Source organism: Pteropus alecto, unplaced genomic scaffold (genome assembly GCF_000325575.1).
Source record: "Pteropus alecto unplaced genomic scaffold, ASM32557v1 scaffold11, whole genome shotgun sequence".
Lineage (NCBI taxonomy): Eukaryota > Metazoa > Chordata > Mammalia > Chiroptera > Pteropodidae > Pteropus > Pteropus alecto.
Window position 1 is genome coordinate 5,888,414 of NW_006431956.1, and position 24,445 is coordinate 5,912,858.

At 36.9% G+C, this 24,445-nt stretch overlaps 3 protein-coding genes across 9 annotated transcripts in view; 2 read left to right on the forward strand and 1 right to left on the reverse strand.

The window, feature by feature from the left end:
* Positions 1-13,056, forward strand: part of OPTN (optineurin) — a 35,740-nt gene extending 22,684 nt beyond the window's left edge. The window contains exons 8-15 of one of the 3 annotated variants that reach the window (XM_015585673.2): positions 388-503; positions 1,816-1,965; positions 2,327-2,420; positions 3,786-3,944; positions 7,420-7,550; positions 8,641-8,723; positions 12,114-12,271; positions 12,361-13,056. In XM_015585673.2, the coding sequence (XP_015441159.1) occupies positions 388-503; positions 1,816-1,965; positions 2,327-2,420; positions 3,786-3,944; positions 7,420-7,550; positions 8,641-8,723; positions 12,114-12,241 (861 nt within the window). In that variant the 3' untranslated portion in view covers positions 12,242-12,271; positions 12,361-13,056. Of the gene's footprint in view, positions 1-387; positions 504-1,815; positions 1,966-2,326; positions 2,421-3,785; positions 3,945-7,419; positions 7,551-8,640; positions 8,724-12,113 lie in introns of all 3 variants that reach the window. The other 2 variants (XM_006906968.3, XM_006906967.3) reach the window with 2 other exon arrangements.
* The window catches only part of CCDC3 (coiled-coil domain containing 3), a 169,366-nt gene extending 151,594 nt beyond the window's left edge, over positions 1-17,772 (reverse strand). For 2 of the 3 annotated variants that reach the window (XR_001516441.2, XM_025043423.1), the window contains exons 1-2: positions 17,676-17,772; positions 7,309-7,447 (exon numbers count right to left, since the gene is read on the reverse strand). The gene's annotated coding sequence lies outside the window, so the exon portion shown is untranslated. The remainder of the gene's footprint in view (positions 1-7,308; positions 7,448-17,675) is intronic. The other variant, XM_025043424.1, reaches the window with a different exon arrangement.
* Positions 17,773-17,894: 122 nt separating this feature from the next.
* Positions 17,895-24,445, forward strand: part of MCM10 (minichromosome maintenance 10 replication initiation factor) — a 29,521-nt gene continuing 22,970 nt past the window's right edge. The window contains exons 1-4 of one of the 3 annotated variants that reach the window (XM_006906969.3): positions 17,895-17,971; positions 19,383-19,473; positions 23,165-23,506; positions 24,212-24,316. In XM_006906969.3, the coding sequence (XP_006907031.1) occupies positions 19,467-19,473; positions 23,165-23,506; positions 24,212-24,316 (454 nt within the window). In that variant the 5' untranslated portion in view covers positions 17,895-17,971; positions 19,383-19,466. Of the gene's footprint in view, positions 18,101-19,382; positions 19,474-23,164; positions 23,507-24,211; positions 24,317-24,445 lie in introns of all 3 variants that reach the window. The other 2 variants (XM_015585659.2, XM_015585658.2) reach the window with 2 other exon arrangements.

The following is a 24,445-nucleotide window of genomic DNA, read 5'->3' on the forward strand; positions in this document are numbered from 1 at the left end:
GAGAAGTACAGAGACTTCTAAGACATCATAAAACTCAGTGACAAAAATTCTACAGTGAAAATAGCTGAGTAAACTATGAGTTTGAGTTGCTAACTGGATAAATTAGACTGTGCTTTGACATCACCGTGGACTCTTGAACCATAATCAGGATTAATTTTGATTCTGATTAAAATCATTACCACAAGTGCATCCAAATTGATCAGTTAATGCTCTTTGAGGAAACAGACTTGTGTCCAAAACACTTCTTTTCATACAGGATGTGGGAGCATTCATTGTCAAAAGTTTAATCAATTCACCAGTCTTAATTGGACATTCTTTCCTCAAAAAGAGCTTAATTTAATCTCTGATGGGAATCCATATGCATGTTTGGGATTTCCTTTGTGACAGGTTGGAAGTGAAGTGGAAGCCTTGAACTTGCAGGTGACAACCCTGTTTAAGGAGCTTCAGGAGGCTCATACAAAACTCAGTGAAGCTGAGCTAATGAAGAAAAGACTTCAAGAAAAGTAAGAATGAAAGACAAATTCTATCTTCCTTTGAAAATTGTACATTTTTACAAAATATATTACTATATAAAAACATAGTTTTGTTACTGTGTTACTAAAAGAAAAATAGAGACCTAATTAAAATAGGAATTCAGAAAACACTGATGTTCAGGTTAATGTACAGGTTAACATATCAACACAAAATACTTGTAGTAACATGGGGACTGGGGCCCTGGGACTCTGATTCTGCTGTTTGGGGGGCATTTATTAAGCCTCCTAGCCTATATGAGGGCCAATCAAAAGCGGTGAGACAGATTTCCTGTGACTTACATGAGCTGACGACATCATTGTGAACAAACATAAAAGAAGGCTGTAAAGAGGGAGAACTTGAGTGAGACTTATTTAGAAAAAATTTTTCAATTTCAGTCAATTATGAAGGCTAATACGTAAGTTGAGAATTTTGCATTTGCTGGTTTCTCTTGATGTAAAAAGTTACCCAAAATTTAGGAAAGCTAAGTTGATGTTCTTTTGGCTTAGTTGGCAAACGTATTTCCAGCACAACATGCAAGTGTATGCTTCCTTGGAGTTGCATTTTCTGAGGCCATACAGAATTATGGTAACGTGGTATAGCATGGCAGCCAAAGCTCAGGATTTTGGACAGACAGACCTAGGTTGAAACATGGATCTACAGCTTATTGGTGGTATTACCTCGGGCAAGTTATTTATTTAAGCTGTGAGCCTCGATTTTATCATTTGTAAAGTGCGTGTCATAATTCCCATGTCATAATGTCATGTTAAGTGAGATCATGTTTACCATGCTTGGCATCAATGCCTTGCTGATAACTATCATTGGTTCTTATTTGCTATTATTATTTTGAAATTCTTTTTCTGCTCTTTAAGAGGACTTAGGGCACTTCCTTTTCCCCCATTGAATCTTTCCAGAAGTCATATTCTTTGTGCTTAACAGAACCCTTTTAAAAATATAAAAGCCATATATCACTACATGAGAGGCATCTCCATCCATTGACTACTTTGGTTTGTGCCTAAATAACAAAACCATATTTTCATGACTACTTAAAACAATTATTCCAAGTGGGCAGTAGCTTGTGTGATCTTAGATCTTTTTTATGTTAGGCATAAGGGTTCAGAAATACTACTTCCTTCTAGTAAAGAAGCAAGGAGGATAAAATATTGTATTTTGCACTGTTAAATCCTTGAAAAATGCAATCTTAAAATTCTTTGTATTGGCTACGTAATCTTGGGATTTGTTTAAAAGCCACACTGAGAAATGAAGGAATGTTGTTTATCCTCATGAAATTTTTATCTTTCTTAGATGTCAGGCCCTTGAAAGGAAAAATTCTGCAACCCCATCAGAGGTGAATGAAAAGCAAGAGCTTGTTTATAATAACAAAAAGTTAGAGCTACAAGTGGAAAGCATGCGATCAGAAATCAAAATGGAGCAAGCAAATACAGAACGTGAAAAGTGAGTATGCCACGTGATTGAATGGCTGCTTGCTAAAAGAGAGAGCTCTTTTTCAGAGATCAGAATTCAGATTTGAGACTAAATTGAAATTTTTTCTCTTTTATTTATTTGAAAGAGTACTAGGAGACTTTTCTGAGGAGACAAATTTTCAGTTTTATTATAACAATATTAAAATTATTTGTAACCTTAATTTTTTGGAAAAAATCTCTTCTATGAGAGTAAGAAAATGCTTGCAAGTGGTGGGACGCGAAAGGTAGAGAGCTTTTGCTACTTGATTATTCAGAAGAAGATTGGGAAGCAAGACTACGTTTCTATGATTTTTTTCCCCTAAAATTTTGTTTTTCAATTTCTTTTTAAATAGGTCCAAATTAGCCACTCTACAGCTGACACACAACAGTCTTCTTCAAGAGTACAGTAATATACTGAAAACAGTTGAAGAACTAAAAAGGAAAGAGGTACTCATAGAAAAAAATTAGTTTTACTAGACTAAAAAATTAGTCTAGTAAAGAACAGAAACTATAGAACATTTTATACATAAAGTAGTTGTATTAATCCTTTAACTAAGTCTGGTTTCAGAGGTTGTTTCTCAGCTTATAACTGATTTCCTGTATCTAAGTGCTTATAACTTCCAATGTTCCACGTATGTACAGACATACCTTAAAGATATTATGGGTTCAGTTCCAGAGCACCACAATAAAGTGAGTCACATGAATTTTTTGGTTTCCCAGTGCACATAAAAGTTATGTTTACACTATACTGTAGCCTATTAAGTGTGCTACCGCATTGCCTAAAAAAAACAATGTACATAGCTTAATTAAAAAATACTACTAAAAAATGCTAGCCATCATCCTAGCCTACAGTGAATTATAATCTTTTTGCTGGTGGAGGGTCTGCTTTCAATTTGTAAAAATCACAGTATCTGTGAAGAGCAATAAAGAGAGTACAGTAAAAAGAGGTATGCCTCTATTGTGTTTTGTGTACAAAGGTGGTACTCATGTCAGGGCATAAGCTTTTGGAATTTCTCACGGTGGGTGGGTTTATAAGAGAGCTGGGCATATTGAGACTGCTGGCTGAGGCTTAGGGTCCATCTGCTGCATGGAACAATTACAAGGCTAGCTTACCTGCTGCCAGTGAGCTTGAGACCCTGGACTTATCAGGCTACAATTTAAATTAGTAATAATGTCCACCATTATTGGCATAATTCTAACACCATGGGTAAATATGTGAGGTGACAGAGGTGTTAATTAACCAGATGAGAAGAATCCTTTCACGATACATACATATATCAAACATCACATTTTATACTTTAAGTATCTTACAGTTTTGTCAATTTTACCTTAATAAATCTGGAGTCAATAAATAAAAATAATGGAAGCTTTGTGTTAGAAGGGGGTCTTTGAGTTGATATCCTTATAAAAATACTTTTTGTTTTTTACTTATCCTTTTACAGAATATTGTTCCTCTCTAGGGTCTGGTATATTTTTAATTTAAATATGTTTCTTTTGTACTGATGTCACAAAGTAAGAGTAACATGAGTGGAAAAATAGCAACATTAGCAAGTTACAAACCTCACTGAGATCAGAGTTTGTTATTATTTCCTTTATGTTAGTGTTCTTTTGATATTGTCTTAAATTAGGGAATTATTATTTTCAAGCCATAAGTTAAATAAATACAATCTTTTGAGTAAGTTATCATAGTTATCATTGCTAATTAACAGTACATTTAGAGCCAGTCATTAAAAAATATAAACCATCTAGTATCTTACTAAAATAGGTTGAGTTATTTCAAAACCATTTCTGGAATAATCTTGTCTTTTTCAGTCAGAAAAAGTGGATAAGGTAGTGCTGCACGAACTACATGAGAAGCTGGAACTGGCAGAGAAGGCGCTGGCCTCCAAGCAGCTTCAGATGGATGAGATGAAGCAGACCATCGCCAAGCAGGAAGAGGACCTGGAGACCATAACAGTTCTTAGGGCACAGGCAAGCTCCCTTCTGAAACATGGGCTGAGCAGGGCCAACCTTGTTCGTTCTTAAGTGGGAAAGCGATGGTGTTTGAAATATGGTTTTTGATTTTATATTATTTCTAACAACATGTTTTTAAAATCCTTTTTATTGAAGCATATCATATGTGGAGATTATTCCTAGATACTTTATGTTTTGATGATGCTATTATAAGTAGCATTTTTTAAAAACTTCACTTTCTGAGGGTTGTTGTTATACAGAAATACAATTGGTTTTCCTATATTGAGTTCGTAAATACTAAATTTGCTCAACTCACATTTTAATTCTAATAATACTTCTGAATTTTTTTGGACTTTGTACATTAATCATATCATTTGAATAATGACAGGGTATTTCCCCCCCCCCGCTTTCCAGTTATTTCTACTTTTTCTTGCCTTATTGCAACTGGCTGGGATCCCAGTACAATGTTATGTAACTATGGAGATGGCAAGCAGTCTTGCCTTGCTCCCAGTCTCAGAGGCTGTGCTTTCGACCTTTCACTATTAAGTGTCTGACGTTTGCTACAGGCTTTTTGTAGATATCACTTATAGGTTTACAAAATTTCCTTCTATCCTTGTTGCCAGAAATTTTAATTTTGAGTAGATGCTGAATTTTATTTAAGAAATGTTTTTTCTTCATATGATGATATAATTAGATAATTTTCTACTTTTTTCTTTCACTTACTAATATCATAAATCACACTGATTTTTTAAATATTAAACACTTTGCATTTCTTGAATTATCCTCTGTATATATTGCCAAATTTGGTTTGCTCATATTTTTATCTATATTCTTGAGTAAGACTGACCTAGAATTTTCCTTTTGCTAATGTCCTTGTCAAGTTTTGATATCAGGGTTATGCTGGCCTCATAAAAACAAGTTAAGGCACATTTCTTCTTTTATTTTTCTCTGGGAGAACTTGTATACAGTTGACTAGTGTGTGGAGTACTTGGAGGAGAGTTTATGAGTGAGAATACATCCTGCCTGAGATGTAAAACCACAAAAAGAGGAGAAAATCTTTTTCTTTTTAAATAATTAGAGATCTCAGAGGTGGGTTTAGTATGATTAGGAACTAAAATATTTTTATTTTTGAATTATACAAATAATACTATTCATTATGAAATAGAATTTTTAAACTATACAAAATGTATAAAGTAGAAAGTGGAAATCCACCTCTTCCCAATTCCATATTGGTGAGAGTATAGTATAGTAAGTCTCTTCTGTTTTCATTTTGTTTATTTGTTTGCTTAATTAAAAATGGGATTACACTATACCTTTTGTACTACAACATTTTTACTCATGCTATATCTCATATTTCATTATTGCAGCCACAGGTTATTTTTTTAATGGTTGCGTAATGTTCCAAAGTATGCATTACCGTGGTAGATCTAACCAGCCCTTTATTGCTAGACATGTAGGCTGTAACGATAATTTTGCTACCAACAATGTTGAACTGAACACCCTTGTATATGTATCTTCGTGTACTTACGGAACAGTTGGGTCACCGGGTTTGCCTGTTTTTAAGTTAAATACATATTACCAAGTTATCTTCCAAAAATGCACAACCAAAATTATTCTCTCACCAAAAGCAGATGAGAGTTCCTGTTTCTCCACATCCTTGCACCAATCTTTTAAATGTTTCTCAATCCGATAAACAGATTATTTTTAAAAAAAACAATGTCAGTGGTTTATTGTTCCCTATACACATACTCATTACCAGCTGCCAAAAGTGGCTGACCCAATGAAACCTGGAAGTGGTTGACTGAGCTGAGGGCTTTAATTGTATTTCTACAGGAACAGAATCTCAGCCTGAGCTCTTTACAGCATTTCCTTTGGATATCTAATGATACTGCAGTCATGTACGTCCACCACATTCTCTACAAAGACATTTGTTTCCATGGATACTCTTTTTCATTCATTCAACAACTCTTCTTTGAGCCCCTATAATATGTTAGACACTGTTCTCACTGCTGGGGAATAGGAATGAACAAAAGAAAGACCTAGTTCGTACTGGCTCAAAGCTAATAAGTGGTAGAAGTGAGATTCTAACTTGAATTTAGGTCTGACTCAAAAAAGCCCATGATCCATCAATGAAACCATAAAATGTTGGATCATTCACAAATGGCAGGAAGTCCCTTAAAATGACTTCTTCATCACATACAATTGTGATAGAATATTAAAATTTTATTAATTTTGCTTTAAAAAATAGCGGATAAAAATTTATATCCTAGAATCACTAAATTTGAAAAGAAAAACCTAATTTTAAATATAGAAAGTTAAAAATTGGTATTAGAATAATTTACTCTTAAGTAGTTCATTTTTACTTTATAATTTTATAATAGAAGATATTTATCTCTTTCTAGGTAACAAATTCTGCTCCAAATTTAGCAGCTAAAATAACAAGCACTTGTTATTTCACACATTTCTCATGGATCAGGAATCCAAGAGCAGCTTAGCAGGGTGATTCTGGCTCAGAGTCTCTCAGGAGGCTGCACTCCAGATGGGCTACAAGGCCAATTTCCCAGATGGTTCACCCACAAGGCTGTGGGCGGGAGGCCTCAGTCACCATTTGGGCCTCTCCCTCCATATGGCTGCTTCAGCATCCTCATGACATGGCAGCTAGCTTCCCCCAGAGCAAGTAATCCAGGAGAGAACAAGGCAGAAGCTATAGTGTATTTTATGACCTAGGCTGAGAAGCCACACAGCATCATTCTGCAGTATCCTAGTGGTTACACACGTTAGCCCTATTCATTCTGGGAGGGGACATGAGGTTATGAATACTAAGATGTGAGGATCAGGGGGGCCATCTTGGAGGCTGGCTACCACTGTGGGAAGTGACATGGTATAAGGAAGAGTCCATGGTATATGGGCTTCAGTCTGGGTTCAAATGCTGGTTTGACCACTTAACTAATTTCTTCAAGATTAAGAGCTATTAAACTTATAAATGTAAACTGAGCATAGCAATTCTACATTCTCAGATTCTTGATAAAGTGAAATAAGATAACATTCTAAACATCACAAATGTTTAGAATTCAATAAACAGCATCTACTTATTATTATTTTAATTTAGCTTAAGGCCAGCCTTCATAAATATACCCAACAGAGTAAATAAACCATTTACTATATTAAGCTAATCCTGAATATTATTTTTTAAAAAGAGACCAGAGAATTTTATTGAATTGATGGTACATACAGTATTTAAACCACCTATATCAGTAATTGCTGGGTTCTAATTGTTTAAAAAGCGCGTGCACATGCACGCACGCACACACAACTCGTGTCTTCTACTTGAAAGAGGTTAGAAAGTCATGGTTGCAACACTGGTTCTAGCAGGAACATGTACCTGTCATTTACAAGGCATATCACAGGCTGCAGCACTGCCCATTCACCTCATCAGCAGGTGAGCTGTAGAGAATCCACATCAGTTAGTAACTTCTGTCTCTTCCTCTAACAGATGGAGGTTTACTGTTCAGATTTTCATGCTGAAAGAGCAGCAAGAGAAAAGATTCATGAAGAAAAGGAGCAACTGGCATTGCAGCTGGCAATTTTGCTGAAAGACAATAATGCTTTTGAAGATGGAGACAGGTAAGGTGAAGACTTAGAGCCCATTTCAGCAAGGGCTCCAGGACAGGTGACCTGTCAAAGATGGTTCCTAACTTGAGCTGTAAGACTCGCTCAGAATCCACTTCATTTGATTGTGTTCCTAACATTTAGTTTGACTTACAAGGCTTGGCAGTGTCTTGTGGGAACATGATCAAGTTCTTTGTTCTTATATAAGCTGTAAAAACATGACATTATGAATTTCAAAGTCATATCCTGCCATTGTCATGGATGAAATAGTCCTCACACTTTAAATAATTCTGTAATACGTCTTAAAAGAAAATACTGCTAAAATTACTTTTTAAATTTTCATTTTGAAAAAAACTTGAAATACAGAGAAATAGGAATAGAAAAATACAGAGAATATGTACCAATATGTACCCTATCCAGAATTGTCAATTACTGACATTTATTTGTTTCAAGTATATTTTTATTAAAAGACAAAAAGAAGTTGTAGATGAAGTTGAAGTCTTTTTTGTTCCCCATCCCTCATTTTATTCCTCTCCTCCTTTCCCCATACTGCCTGGAATTTGGTGGGTAGCATCCCCATCTGTCGTATACTTTTACACATCTCTGCAATATCTTAAATCAAGATAATATTAATTTCTCTGTACTTAAGTTACAAAATGATCATTATAAGTATTGTTCTGCAATTTGCTTTACATAACATTGTGCTTTTGAACTCTGCGTGTATATATATGCAGATTTAATTCATTCTGTTTATTTGCTCTGTAATGTCTTGTTAGAAATATGCCACTTTTTTCCTAATCCATCTATCCATCGACAGTTTGGTTATTTCCTAACTGATTTTTTTAACCTTAATTATTATTTACTTTTACTACATCATGTCCTAGTGCTAATAATATTTACAACTCAAGTCTTAAGTTCTGGTTTCCGTTTTTAAGTTATGTATTTAACTTAAAAACATTTTAAGGGACTTCCTGCCATTTGTGAATGATCCGCACCTTGGCATTGCAGTTTAGCTCTTTTTTTCTCTTACTTCTGTTGAATGTCTGCCTAATGTTGTCATATTTCATAATTTTAGAATATCACATAGTGTTGCTTTTAATCCCAGTAGGCAGTCCTTGATGGAAATGCAGAGCCGTCATGGGGCGAGAATCAGTGACCCTGACCAGCAGGCTTACCTCGTTGAAAGAGGTAAGTCATGCATGTTTCTAGGTTTTCAGGACTCCGAGGAATAACTATCCTACGAAGAAGATGCTTGAAAAAAAATTCCACTACATCCTATATAATGGATTCCAAACCAAGCTACCAAAAATATAACACCATTATCAGTCTTATTTCCACAGTGCCCCGATCTCTATTACCTACTGAATCCAAACCAGACTCATCACACTGGCAGTTAAGGCCTGCCATAGCCAAACTTTTAATCCTTCTCTCATTCTGGTCCTCTACAGAAATTAGCCAACTGAATCATTCCCTGCTCCTTGAACTTGCCTTAAGCTCATATACCTACATATACTTGTTTATGCGGTGACCCTCACGTGAATGCCCTTCCCTCACTCATATCCTTGTCTTCCTCCAGTCTCTCCAGTGAACTCTCACCCTGTATTTAAAACCCATTTCAAATAGCATCTCTATGAAACCAGGAGTGTGACCTCTTCCTCCTAAATTTCCGAAGTACTTTATTCCCATTTTGGTACTTAGCTGCTATTTATATTATAATTATTTATGTGTTATAAATATGCATTTAAGTCTTTTAAATAAGCTCCTTCACAGCTGATATCTTCACCTACTACCTGGTGTTATGTACATAATAAATGTTACCATTTATTGAGAGTTGACTATGCATGACCATTGGGCTGATCACTTTTCACACATTATTTCACGTGATCCTCACGGAATTTCATCAGGTATATATTATCACAGTCTTTCAGAAGACAAGGTTAAATGACTCAGGATCACAAGCTGGTTGGGGGCAGAACTGGATATGGAACCCAAGCTGACCCTTAACCACTACATGGTACTACATGGAATAGATTGTCATTTAAATATGTACTACACCCAGATTGTAATTTACTGAGTGAAATTGATCATGACACTTCTTAAAAGTATCGTGCTGTGTTTATTACATGGTTTTAATACACTAGTAACAGTGTTCTGCAATTTATAATAAATCACTGTCTTAACAGTACTAAAAGGGAAGTGTTATCCTTGACTGTAAATATGGGGGGCGCGGAAGGTCAAAGGATCAAAGACTGGCATGGCAAGAAGGAAAGTTAATAGCAATGCCAGTAAGAAGATTCTGCGTTTAGGAAGCCATTCTAAATTTCACATAAAACTGGTTCTTTAATGTTTTTTTTTTAATGCTGGACCAGTCTAAGTCCCTTCCACATACCAACTGATCACTGAAATGGAACTACTTCACAATGTTAGCAGCAGCAAGAAAGTAGTATTGGTATGTATAGTTAACTATTAAATCTTGTGGAAGTTTCTCTAAGTATTCCTTTTACCTCCATCTCCCTCTGTGCCCCCACCAAAGTTCTCTTACAGGAAAAAATAGGCTAAAGTAGACATTAGAAGTAGTAATTCAGGGTACGAGAAAACATAGTAATCATATGGCATAGGCAGAGGTAGCAGCATTTGGGCTGACATAAATATTAGCCTCAGGCATTTTTAGCATCAGTGGATAAAGCCACGTTCTTTTCTGAAAGCTGCGTTTACTCACTTGAGCACTGCCATGCGTTTTCTCTAATCTGATTTTAAATATCCTAGGAACACCAGTATACCTCATATCTAGAAGTACCTACACAATTGTCTTAGGTCAAAAAGAGCAATCTCATGCACCTGGATTTCTTAGGGGAAGATTGTCCTTCATAACTATATAAGGCAAGTGCTTATTTACATTAAAAAGGAAAAGAACTGGTCAAATACTCTTTGACTTTATAATTTAAAAATCATCACAAAGTGCTAATTTATTCATAATTATCCTAAGAATCTTTTTGTCTTATAAAAAACAATATTCCAGAGACCGTCTTAAGATTTTTTTGGGTTTCCTAAAAAAGCTGCCTTAAACAAGAACCCCACCCCCACCCCCGCCAATATATTTCATAAATGATGTTGTCAGCAGCCATCTAAGTGTCCACTCTGGTCTAGGACACTTGGCTGAGCACAAGGGAACAAATGGGCTTGGTCTCCCCCATGAGGGCTTATGGTCCAGTTGGAGAGACAGGATGTGTACATAAAAAGATGAATTCATAACATAAGATTATACTGAAGTAAGAGAAATAATACTGCTAAAGTTTGGCTACCGTCATGCTACAATGGCATGGTTGAGTAGCTGTGACAAATTATATGACTTGTAAAGCCTAAAACAGTTTTTCTCTGGTTCTTCACAGAAAAAGTATACCAACTCCTGAGCTAGAACAGTGAAACCATTAGAAAGCTCCCTGATTCAGAAATCATGACTTGTGATCCATATTTCTGTTTAAGGGTACTTATAAAGTTTGCTGAACACAAACTATCTGTAATAGTCTCACATGTTGTTCAATCAAATAACATGCTCAGAAGCAACAAACCATGACAGTTACCTCCACTGTCATCCTCCAAAAAAAAACATTTTGGGGGCTGAATGAAAGTCTGGCAACTTATGTGGAAACTCTAAAATTCCAAAATGGTTTGCATTTGTCCAGAAGTGTCAGATCAAGGAGATGCCCAAGAGCCAGAAGTCATTCCAGCATTGATCACAATTTGCACATGTGGGACCCACCTAGAGTCAAGGCTTATTTACTTCAAGCATTCTTGGATTTAGACTTGAACCACAGTCCAGCTCCAAAACTGGGGGAAATGACAGGACTCATTCTTCAGTTTCTTCTCCTCACTTGCATTGCCTGGATAACCCTTATTCATTCTTAAGCCTCCTCTCAAGTGGCATCAGTCTCATCCAGGGGGCCTGTCTGCACAGAGCAGTCTGAGCCAGGTGCCTTTCTCTGTCCTGTCACTAAACCAACTTTGTGCATGACAGCCATGGCACTTCCCTCATGCACTGTGCTGTCATTTTTCTTGTCTGACACCCCCATCGTGTCTGTATCCCTCTCTTCCCTCTCACAGGGTGCTCAAAAGTATCTGCTGAATGAACGTAATTATTGTCTGTGCTTCTGAGGAGGTGCATGCTGTTCTAGGATATCACCTCTCCATGCTCTGGTCATCATTTTCTCCACATACTCTCCTTCTCTTTAGCTTATAGCCTCATCTACCTCTTATCTTCTCTCAAATATTCTAGTTTTTACTAGAACATGTATTGCCCTATATCTATAAGTGAAACCATGTATTTTTACATACCTAGAACCTGGAATAGAGCCTGAATCCTAAAATAACAGGGCAGCAGTACTGTTTTTGGAGACATTCTGCATGGGTGTAGGTTACCTCAGTTAAAGACAAAGATATCCTGGATTCACTTCCCACTAGGTATTGATTACAAAGTTTAACTGATGTTAAAATTAGCTATCTATTATTAAATTTAATCAAACAAAACTATTTGCAACATGGAAGGAATAGAATAACATTTAATTTAATGTTTACTCCCAGGAGCTGAGGATAGGAACTGGCGGCAACAGCAACAACAGAATATGCCAATTCACTCTTGCCCCAAATGTGGAAAACTCCTGCCCGACATAGATACATTACAGATTCACGTCATGGACTGCATCATTTAAGTGTTGACGTTTCACCTCCCCAAACTGTCGGTAAATGTCAGAGTTTTTTTCCTCCAAGAGTTGTACTTTTGTGTTATTTGTTTTCACTCAAATATTTTGGCTCATTATGTTTGTTTCAGGAGAAAGAAACTCGACATGCTCCACCTAGGACATTTTTTATGGATTTCCATAAACTCGCACAAAATAGAATCTTTAACATACCGCTCTTTTAGTAGGTTCCTTTCTTATTTAATGTTCAGTTTATGTGAGCACTGAACTGTTCATGCTGCTAATAAGTATGCGACATCATCAGAGAGTAAATGTAATTAGATGGAAGAAGTCTCACTGATAAATTTTAAGAACCTTATAAGAAGGCAGGAGAAATGAAGTGGTCACAGATTTCAAGAAAAACGTCTTCGAAGTATTTTTGAAATGAATTATACTGTTTTTTCCATCTTCTACTTAAAAAATATCTATGTGTGGTTGTGTGTATATGTGTGTGGTATAGTGTTACTGCAGCCACAGTGATTGCACCAAAGTTATGATATGGCTCTTTTCATGTGAGCGTTGTGAGCTTTTACTTGATCATCAGAACAAAGGAAAAAATACTGGCATGAAGTAGATACCTTAGACTTGCTGGATTTGAGATAACTATTCAGAGTACAAAGAAGTTATCTTTGTTCTTTCATTATGCTGTAGGTATATGGGCTTGTACAGTAAAGAGTTTATTAATTTCTAAAAAGTACAATTGTTTCTTCATTTTCTTCCTGGATCAGGCAATATATTCATAATCACAAAAACAGTTATTGCAAAATAAAATTTTGCTTATGAATCTTTCACATTGCATTTTCTGGAATTAGCTACATATAAGCTTCATATAACCTGTATAAGCTTATTACTTGATTCAGATCTGTTTTGTTAATTCTATGACTATGAGCAGATCTCTTTGTCAGAGTTAGAAACTGTTCTTGCTAAGGCGGTGAGAAGATAAGGATGTGCCATATTTTGTAAACCTACAGTTTACCGAAATTAGCTTATACTGGGCCATCTGTAAAAGATGCATCTAGATCCTAAAACATTTAGAAGAAAATTAAAGTATCCCCTCTGTTTGGCTTTGTCATAAGAATCTCTCCTAGACAAACTTGGTTTAATACACACATACACATGGAATCAAACATGGAATCAAAATATTTAATTATATCTTCATGCTAAGAGGACACACTGTACAAATTTAACCATAATTTAGATTAAAAGATTCCCCCACTTTACCCCAGGGAGAATGTCTATTAAAGTCATGGGTTAAAGAAGAAGTCTCAAGAGATATTTAAAAATATTTTAAACAAATAAAATGAAAATATACCATCAAAATTTGGGGGATGTAGCAAAAGCAGTGCTTAGCAAGAACTCTATAGCATTGAATGCATATACAGAAAAGAAAGATCTAAAATCAATAATCTAAACTTCCACTTTAAGAAACTAGGAAAAGGATGGTAAATTAAACAAAAATAAACAGAAGAAATAAATAATACAAATTAGAGCAGAAATCAATTAAATTAAAACCAGGAAACCAATAGAGAAAATCAAAAATTGGTTCTTTGAAACAATAAAATTGATAAACTTCTAGTCAGGTTTACTGAGAAAATAGAAGATATAAATTTACTAATATCACCAGCAATAAACAATTAAAATTTGAAAATAAAAAACATATTTACATTAGCACTAAAAAATGAAATACTTAGGTATAAATCTAATAAAATATGTACAAGATCTGATGAAAAAATTCAACTAAATAAATGGAGAGAGATTCCACATTTATGGATAAGGAGACTCAATATTGTCAAGATGCCAGTTTTTCCCAACCCAATCTATAGATTCAATGCAATCCCAGTCGAAATTCCAATGAGTCATTTTGTGGGTAACAGACTGATTCTAAAATTTATATAGACAGGCAAAAGACCCACAATGACCTACAATATTGCAGGAGAACCAAATTGGAGGACACTAACCAACTTCAAGAATTACCATAAAGCTACACTAATCAAGACAGCATGGTATTGGTGAAAGAATAGACAAATATATCAATGGAACATAATAGAGAGCCCAGAAATAGACCCAGATAGTCAACTGGTTTTTGATAAAGGAGAAGAAGGTATTCAATGGAGAAATGATAGTATTTTTAACAAATGGTGCTGGCATAACTGGACACAGATCTTACACCTTTCACAAAAAGTAATTCAAGCCACAGACTGGGAATAAATCTTTACAAAACAGATATCTAATGAAGAATTAGTATCCAAATATACAAAGAACTCTCAAAACTCAACAGTAAGGAAACTCAATTTAAAAATGGGCAAAATAGGTACCTCACCAAAGAAAATATACAGATGGCAAATAAGCATTGGAAAAGATGCTCAACATCATATTTCATCAGGGAATTGTATTAAAGTGAGATACCACAACACACTTATTAAACAGCTAAAATGCAAAACAATAACACCAAATGCTGGTGAGGATGTGGAACAACAACTCTCATTTATTGTTGGTGGAAATGCAAAATAGTCTTTGGAAGACAGGCAGTTTCTTGAAAAACCAAGCATGCAATCCTTGGCATTTACCCAAATGAACTGAAAACTTATGTCCACACAAAACCTGCACATGAATGTTTATAATAGCTTTATTCATAATTGCTAAAACTTGGAAGCAACAAAGATGCCCCTCAATAGGTAAATGAATAAACAGACTGTGGTACATCCAGACAATGGAATATTATTCAGTGCTAAAAATAAATGGGCTATCAAACCACAAAAAGACATGGAGGTACCTTAAATGCATATTGCTAAGTGAAAGAAGCCAATCTGAAAAGGCTACACACTGTGATTCCAAATAGATGACATTCTGGTAAAGACAAAACTATGGAGACAACAAAAGGATTAGTGGTTGCCAAGAGTTGGGAGGGGAAGGAGGGATGAATAGGTTAGAGCACAGAGGATTTTTAGGGCAGTGAAACTATTCTGCATGATACTGTTATGGTGGATACATTTGTCAGAACCCATTGAATGTATAATTGTAAAGAGTGAACCTTAATGTTACTATGGACGTTAGTTAATAATGTATCAATATTGGCTCATCAATTGTAACAAATGTCCCATACTAATAATGCAAGATGTTAATTATAGGGGAAATTGTATGTGGAACTCTTTTTTCCACTCGATTTTTCTGTAATCCTGTAACTGCTCTAAAAAATAAAGTCTATTATTTTCTAAAAAATGAGAAAAATAACTTTGAAGTATAAGATTATTTAATACGAATACACATAAAACGCACTGTATGTATCATAAAGATTCTTGTGAAGATTGGCTAACACTTCTATTTGACCCATAATTAAAGGGCTAACTTGGAATTGTCTTTAATGAAATATCAAGTTTATTATGCTATCATTAATTCAGTGGAGGAAAGCTGATATAAACAGTTGTAGCATTTAAGTTTAACAGGAATCAAGTATATAAACCAATATTCAAATATTTTAGTAGAACAAAAGGTACCCAAACTGCTTTGCTACGAAAGGCAAATAAAAAGTAGAGATAATTTAGCAATCTTCTTTGGCATTCTTCGACTTACGTAGTTTGTTATTAATTTATTGAAATGATATATGTACTCTTACTATGAAATTTTGTCATTGCTGAGTAATTTAAGTGTTCTTTTTTTCTAGTTAAGTAATTGCACAGATGTGAAATACAAAAAAAAATTGATTCAGGAACTCTGAGTTAGCTGACAGATTTATGTAACAATCTTGTCTTTTAAATAAATGGAGCCATGATCATGGGTAGTTATTTCACATATATAAAATATGTATTGTAGTTATTAACCTAGCAAAACCAAGAAGGAATGTGTTGAACAATCTAATGAGTTAATTGAAACCACCAAGGCTAGCATTTTTTTACTGGCTTCCCTTTGGAAAACATCAGTTGAAGTAACTAGATGGAAGAACATACTCTACTGTTTAAAGTAAACTCTAGATTGGTTGAAAAGAAATAGACATTTATTTGGGCAGTAAAGACAATACTGTTACGAAAATCAAGAAGCTTGGGTTTTCATCTTTCTCAGAAGGGCCACTCATCTTAAAGTAGAGGGTTGCCTCTGAGCAAAGATAACATTTTGTTTAGCACAGGGTCTTTGTCCAGTAGTTGGAAAAATTAAAGTTTGGTATAGGACTTTAGAGTTTTGCACCATTGAGCATAGAAGGTGTGAAGACAGATGTAAACAGATGTCCATGGTATGTGTGTGGGGGGAAGGGGGAGGAAGCAGTGGAAATCAGCTTTTTGTCTCAGTAGATCTGGTTTTCTGATTTAGAATAGCATTGCTTCCTGCTAGGCCTAAGGGTAGAAGAATAAGTAAATGTACTTATTCTACTTCTACAATCTTCACTTTGGAGAACTCAACTACATCCAGTAAACCTACACTTGAAACCCTGATACGTCCCCATCTTCAATCACTATTCTAAAGATATCTGTTGAAATCTCCACAGCATCCTTTCAGCCTGAACTCATCATCTCTCTCCTGTCCAACACAAGCTCCTCCTTTTAGACTTCTAATCCATTTCTATAATTCTGCCAGCCTCCCAGATATTGCCAACATAGCCATTGTCCTCTCCTTTTCCTGCCAAAGGTAACTTTTCTTTATCGGTTACCAAAGCAAATAGGTTTCCCTTCATAATATATTTCCTGTTTGTCCCTTTTCTTCAGTTCTTCTAGTCTGGGACTATTGCACACACAGTTCATTTTACCCACTTATTTTAATGTTTCTACTTTGTCTCCTTGTAAAAGTAGAAATTCTCCAGTTTCAGGGAGTTGGTATCTCCAGGCGACAGCCCCTCGGGAGAGCAATAACTCAGTTACAGGGTGATATCTCCAGGCACCAGCCCCAGGAGAAGTGCAACATTCCAAGGTGCAGATGATAAAACTCTCCTAGGCCCTGTTAAATCTGAGAGTTCCCCAGATACATTTATCTTTGTACAAAACATTAACAGCTAACTTCTGCTTCTTGTAATCTGCTTATTCAAGGATGTAGTTGGAGGTTTTATAAGCTGCCTCCTCTGGAAGCTCGGGGCTGATCTCCTCTAACCCTGTGTGGCAGAGAGTCAGTCGCTGGCTGGCTAATAAAGGCTCATAATTAATCTCAATTGGCTCAGTGGGTCTTAGAATCGTTCGCGCCATAACATCTTCTGTTACCTGCACTCCAGCAAGACTGGCGCTCACCTTAGTATCAGGCATATCTCACATCTCCCAAATTAGACTGTAAATCCCTAGAGTACGGACCAAGTCTTTGTCTAAAACCTGTTAACACCTGAGGCAATGAAGAGAAAATGAGTCTTGAGATTAGAAGACATAGTCCCAGAGCGTGTTAGGAACAGAGTTCTGACTGACCTCAGGTAAAAATACCATACAGAAATACTTACATTTCCCGGTGCTGGAGGGCACCAGAACACTACTTTTTACCTACGGAAGCCCAAGGCTTCACGAACCGGAAATTCCCTTGCCCTACCAAGCAGGGCGCCAGGTCACCGTGAACCAATCAGAATGCTCTACGCAAGGATGGTATCGCGCCCTCTCCCCAGGTCTTTTCCGCTAGAGCTCTGACGTAGCCAATCAGCGCGGCCCCAAGCCGGCGTGCGTCTGACGTCAGAGTTGGGGGTGGAGTCCAGTTGGAATTTTGGCGCGTCTGACTGTAGAAAGTGAAGGGGAGCGGAGCCGGGTAAGAAGCGAGGCCTGGGCGTGTGGGTGACCCTTGGGCGGCGGGGGAGAGAGGCTGCCGCGCCCGTCTACGAGAGAGGTTAGAGAGCTCTGAGAGCGACAAGCGCGGAGCCGGCGGACGCTCGGGTAGGTGAGTCGGAAGCCGAGCGGCTTCGGGCGAGCCCCCGGCGGTAGCGGGAGGTCTGAACGCTGAGGAGTTGTGGGGCGCTGCTGAAATTCATCGTGAGGTGCCGATTACTCAGTTTCTTCTTTGTGAAAGTAACCTTTTAAAACGCTTGTGAAATGCATGACTTTGGTCTTCTTTTATTCTTTCATTTGTTTTTTTAAAAGTTATGATTTACTAATAATTATTGAATACGTGCCACGTACGGGGCCCCAAACACATGCTTATGCCCTATGAAGCTTATAATCCAAACAAGTAACAGTTAAATATATGATAGTGGAATATTCAGTAAAGTCCTGAAAAGGGAGAGAAATGAGAGGGTGTCTCTGGGGCCTCGCCAGATAGAAAGGCTCAGAAAAACTGAGAGTTAAGCGGAGGCTAAAAGGTGAGAAAAAGCTAGGGGACAACTTTCCAAAGAGCCTGAGGCCTGAGAGCACTCAGTGTATTCAAGAAGTTGAACGCAGGTGTCTTGGTGGAACATGTTTGGAGGGAGAGTAGAGATAGGTGGAGTGGTCCCTCGGAAAAAATGAGGAAGTAGGAGGAGGCAAGAGATGATCCATTGCCTCATAGGCTTTGTAAGTGTTGTTTTAAGGGCAATGGAAAATCATTAAAGAATTTTTATTAAAGGAATACCATGCTCCTAAAAGATTACTGAGGAAAGAAAAGATTGCACTTGTGTGGAGAATAGATTACAGACAGTCAAAGAGACCAATACAAGAAACTAATGCAGTAGTCAGAGCAAAAGATTGATGGCTCGGACTAGGCTTTTGGTGGTAAAGTTGGTGAGAAGTGGAAGATGTGAGCAATGTTGTGCAGACAGAACCCATAGCACTTGTTGGTTGGCCCTGGATGTGAGGATAAGATGCATGGGTTTGCTTGGGTGGGAAGGGTGGTTGGTTGTAGAAATGAACAAGATGATTTCTTCCTGCTTAACCCTCAAAGAGCTTATAGTCCAGCAGATTCCCCAGTAGTTAAGGCAGTAATACTCTTCACCATTTGTCTTATCCATGTAATCTAGTATATAGACTCCTCTGTACCTCACCCAAGTTTCTATAACCATAGTTTGAAGACAAGAAAAAGGGGACTGCTCGCATACCAGGAGGAAGATGGTATTGGGGGTGGGGGTGGGCAGATTCCGGATGAATTCTACAGTTAGAGCCCCTAGGATTTGTGGATTCTGGATTTGTTAGATATGCAATACAAGAGTGAGAGAATCAAAGGTGACTTTTCTAATGATGATTTTACACAGCCAAGATACTTACTGCATTACTGCTGTCTCCTGGGCACCTGATCCTCCTTTGAAGTTCTTTCTCACTACTGTTCCCAAGACAACATGGATGGTAAGTCTTGGAAGTTTTCTCAGTTTTTCTTTGTTTTTGGAAAAGCACCATTTTGTGTGTGGGCTTGTTACTTATTCTGCTTGCAAAATAGTGAAAATAGCTACCCTACCCTCAAATATCGTCTGACTGGTTCACTTCAGTCACTGGATGCTACTTGTTTTAATCAGGTGGGATTTCTCCTCCTGGCAACAGTGATCGTCTTTCATAATAATGATGGTTGGCCTGTGTACAATGTGTCGAGCACTACTCTAAGAACCTTAATTATATTAACTAACTTAATCCTACAGCAACCGATTTTATAGACAAAAGACCAATGTTTAGTAACTTCACAAGTGAAACTGTCAGAGCAGGGATTTGAACCCAACCAGCCTGACTTCAGAGTTCACATTTGATGCTGAAACCTATTGAAGTAGTTTTAGTCTAGATTTGACTTAAATTCTTGTAGTCCTTTCTGGTTTTGTTCATTTTGCAGGGATGTGTGCAAAATATTTATTTAGTAAAGAGATGTTGCTCGAATTAGCTGAGCTTAGCCAGGAAGCCGCACAAAACTGATTGTGCTGGCTATAAAGAGACAATAACAAATAAAATGCATTATTTTTCTTGTGTAATTGAGCTCATGTCTGAAAATGTATTTTTTAAGAATCCACGTTTATTATACTTGCCTTAAAAAAAAAGGACTAAATGTTGAAATTCATCACACTGTGATAATATGTGAAATTGATTACACTTTTGGTATAATGATTGTTTTCCTGTTCCCTATAATCATAACTTACCTACAGGATACTTTTTGTAATACAAAGTATAACTTTTTGCTATGGGATGGTCAATGAAAATAAGTGGTGAATGAGTATATGTTCTCTAAGAAATCATTGTATCTAATAAAATTTCATTTGGTTGACATGGTTTCACAATTTCATCCAGTGTAGATGAAATCAAAACATTTCCTGGTTCTAGAGATACACTGTTGAAGAACATTTGCTTACATTCTAGTAAAGAGAACAAAATAATAACAACAAATAAGTAGGGAAATATCCGGTAGTTGGTAAGATGGGAAATACTGGAATGAGTTTGTATGCCAAGAGAAATGCTCCAGAAAATGGAAAAATCGGTGACGTAGGAGAGAGAGAGAAGAAGCAGGAGTGTGCACGCTGGTGATTGTAGGCTGAAGTCCTCGAGGAGCTGAGAGGAGTGGGATCCAGTTCATAAATGGGGAAATTGACCATAAATAGGACCAGACACTTCATCCATTGTCACAGGAGGGAAAGCAGAGACTGTATGTTCAGATTTGCTAGTGAAAGATGATGAAATCTAATTGCTTCCTTTTTTCTTTTGTTTTCTTTTTTTCTGTAAAATGTGAGGCAAGATCATCAGCTAAGAGTAAAGAGGAAGGGGAGGCATCAGGGATTTGAGGAGAGACTGTGCAAAGTGGTGAGAGAAAAGCTAGGCAAATTTATGAGGGAAGTATGGGGATTTTAAAGCATTGTTGAATGTCTGTCTGTTCTTGGCTGGTATATATTTAAAGTTAAACCAGTCAGTATGGTAGTCTTTCCAGGAAAGTTCACCAGTTGGGTTGCAGGCATGGAAGGAAGTGGTAGTCTATTGGATTTAATCAGGGTTAAGATTTTCCCAAGTTCAGCATTCATAGAATTATGGAAATTATATAAAGACCGAAGTACATAGAAAATACAGTGAATTACAAATGAAAAAATTGGCCGTAAGATAAATATGGAAAAGATAACGTATTCTTGGAGTAGGATAAGATACCTTAAACGTGGATGACCACTGCAGTCAGCACTTTATTAGTTTATTATAGACCTTTAAAACTGAATTAGACCTGAGGGATAATTCCTGTATCACTCTGTGTATATTATTATTATTTTTTATTTAATAACAACACATGCCACTATAAAAAAGATTTTGTCAAGGAACATGAGGGCATGAGAGAGAAGCAGAAGAGTAAGGAGTTGTTAGACAGAGAGAGAGAGAGAAAGGGAGGGAGAGGGGGAAAGAGACAGAGAGAGGGAGAGCGAGCGCGACAGAGAGAGAGGGAGCCTGATGGCCTCTTCTTTCTTGCTGCACCCTACAGTCTTGGAGTCTTTGTGGACTAAGCAAACTAATCATTGGCAACCTCTGACTTTAAGCTTGAGACCCTTTCATCAGATTCTGGGCCTTGAGTTTGGCTCTTTTCTGTCTGGTAAGGGAGTGTAGAGCAGTGGGAAGGATGTTGGCTGGTTTCCTGATCTAGAGAGTTCCATTCTAACCAAGGCTCCCGCGCTGACCTGTTTTACCACACAATCCTGAACAGGCCGCCACCCTGTCAGGACTTCAGCCCCTGTCTTTCCAGTGAGGAAAGTAGATCAAATATCTGTAACATTTTTTCTTTAAAGGCCTCTGATTTCATAAAGGAATAATGCCAAAATAGGAGGAAAATGAGCAAGGTAAATGAATAAGACAGAAGAAATCCAACTAGCTAATAAACACAAGCTGTTCTTTACCTCACCAGTAATCCTGGAATTGCAATTCAAAACCATGAGCTGCCTTTTTAAATCATCCATCAGATTGGCACAAAATCGGGTTACCTATCAGGTACTGGTGAGGTGGCAGGGAGAAAATGTACTTCCATACAATGCCTGTAAGAGTACGACCACTTTGAGAACAATTTGGCAATATCTAGTGAAGTTGGAAAATTGTGCATACCTGACAATCCAAGTATTTGGTTTTCGATATGTATTCCTAAGAAACTCTTACACATGTGCAAGAAGGTATATACATGATTGCAGCATAGTTTGTAATGTGAAAAAATTGGAAATTGCCCGTATGTCCTTTATTGGAAGGTGGATTAGTAAAATATGATACAGTCTTATCATGGACTCCTTACTGTACAGCAATTGAAAGAAATAAACTGAAGTGTATGTTTTGATTTGGATCTATCTTACATGCGACGTCGAATGAAACCAGGGTACAGAGTAATACATACGTTATGAAATAATTTATGTAAATGTTTTTTGAACAACTAAATACTTTGTATTGATTATGAATATCTATATGTTTTTGTTAAATGTATGAAAAATGGACTAGAATGATATACCCAAATTATGTTAGTGTTTGCAGTGGGGCTTTGAGGCAGTGGTAAAGAGTTGGGATAAGATTTTTAGCATGGTACGTTTTTTTTAAAAAGTTTGAAATGTTTTTTAAAAATTATTTCATGTAAAGGCCCAAAACTTAACAAAATGTTAGTAATGGCTCATTCTGGGTAATGGGATATGAATGCTTTTAATGTAATTCTTTGTATCTTCCTATATTTTTAAAATATTGCTCAAACTGTTAAAAAATGGAATATATGCCTATAGGACTTAAATGTGTGTTTAGTGTGTTTTTTGATTATTCTCTTGTGGGTTGAATTTCTTGGAAGTTGGAGGAAGTTGTCTCATTGGCAGAAGGGAAAAAGATCTAGTCCAGTGCCTGCCCCAGTGTGGTCACTGAGTCGATGTTGGCCCCTTCTTTCTTAACCTAATTCCTTTGGGAAGGGGGAGGGTAGAGATAAGACCAATAATTATACCAGGCAAAGTGGTGAATCTTCAGTCATTTTAATTGCCTTATTAGTGTTGAATGTCTTAACTACGCTTGTCATTAGCAGTGACATTTTCTCAGGTAGGCTTACTTGCTCTCCTTTTTCTTCTTTTTCCCCCAGTGGAGGAAGATGAACTGTCTCTGCTGACGGCACTACTGGAGGAGAATGAGTCAGCCTTGGATTGTCCTCCAGAAGAGAGCCACCCCTCAACCCAGGATGATGGTCATTCTGACTCATTTGATGAGCTTTTTGATGCTGATGGTGACGGTGAATCGTACACAGAGGAGGCTGTCGATGAAGAAATAGAAAAGACTGAAGACCAAAAGGAAAATTTAGCCACTCTCTTTGGAGATATGGGGGACTTAACAGATGAGGAAGAAGTTCCTACATTGCAGTCAACGAAAAGCAAAGTCCTCCCTGCTCCGGCTTGCAGTGAAGAGAAAACTAATGAGGAGTTGCAAGGTACCTTCACTACTTGCTTTCTCTCATTTCGTTATGCTAGACTAGATGAAGACCACCAGGCTGACAGTTTTCATCAGGATAGCTGCTATGTCAAGAGTCGAGATATGTGATATTGTGAAAAAAATTGTCTCAGTAGATCATACATTTTTTTAAGGCAAGCATTCTAGCATACAAAGGTCCCTTATATCCGTGACAGCCCGCTATAATTGACCCTTCACAGAAAGACTCTCAACACTTTTCATGCTTATTCCAGGAAAATATTACTTTGGGCTTTATATACATGTTGAGCCAGAGACAAGACTATAAAGCTACTTTGCATTCTGTTTGTACAGGAGATTGTTCCTGAACAGAAGCCTTGAAGAGTGCCCTTTTTTTTTTATTCCTGGCATCTTCGTGTGTGTTTGTGTAAATTATAATAAGATTCAGTGGTTGGCATGTTCTTCTAATTCAGGAACAGGCATTTGTTATAATATAAATTCATAACTAGCTTTGGTATTAGAGGCTTGATTACTAGAAAGATAATGTGTATTTCTCTAAGGAGACCCCTTTGAAGTACAAAAGTGAATCCTGAGTTCTCAGTATGTGATTATATTGTGGGTCTCAAGGTTTTGGGGGGACGGGTGAGCACCAAAAATAAGTCCAGCACTTTTCATCATGTATAATATTTCCTCTGGTCTGGTTCTTAAGGCAATTTTTTTTCCTTAGATGAATTAAAGAAGTTGCAAGAGCAAATGAAGTCCTTACAAGAACAGCTAAAAATGGCAACAATTAAACAGCCTGCAAGTCCAGTCCATCCACAGAAATCAGCTGGTAATCAGACTGCATTTCTAGGAATACTATGTGTTTCTGTTATTAAGAAATTGTAAAATTACTTTTGCATCCAGTACCTGGTAAAACAGCTGTTGAGCCCCTTTCTAAATTTTCTTTACTAATTTCTTT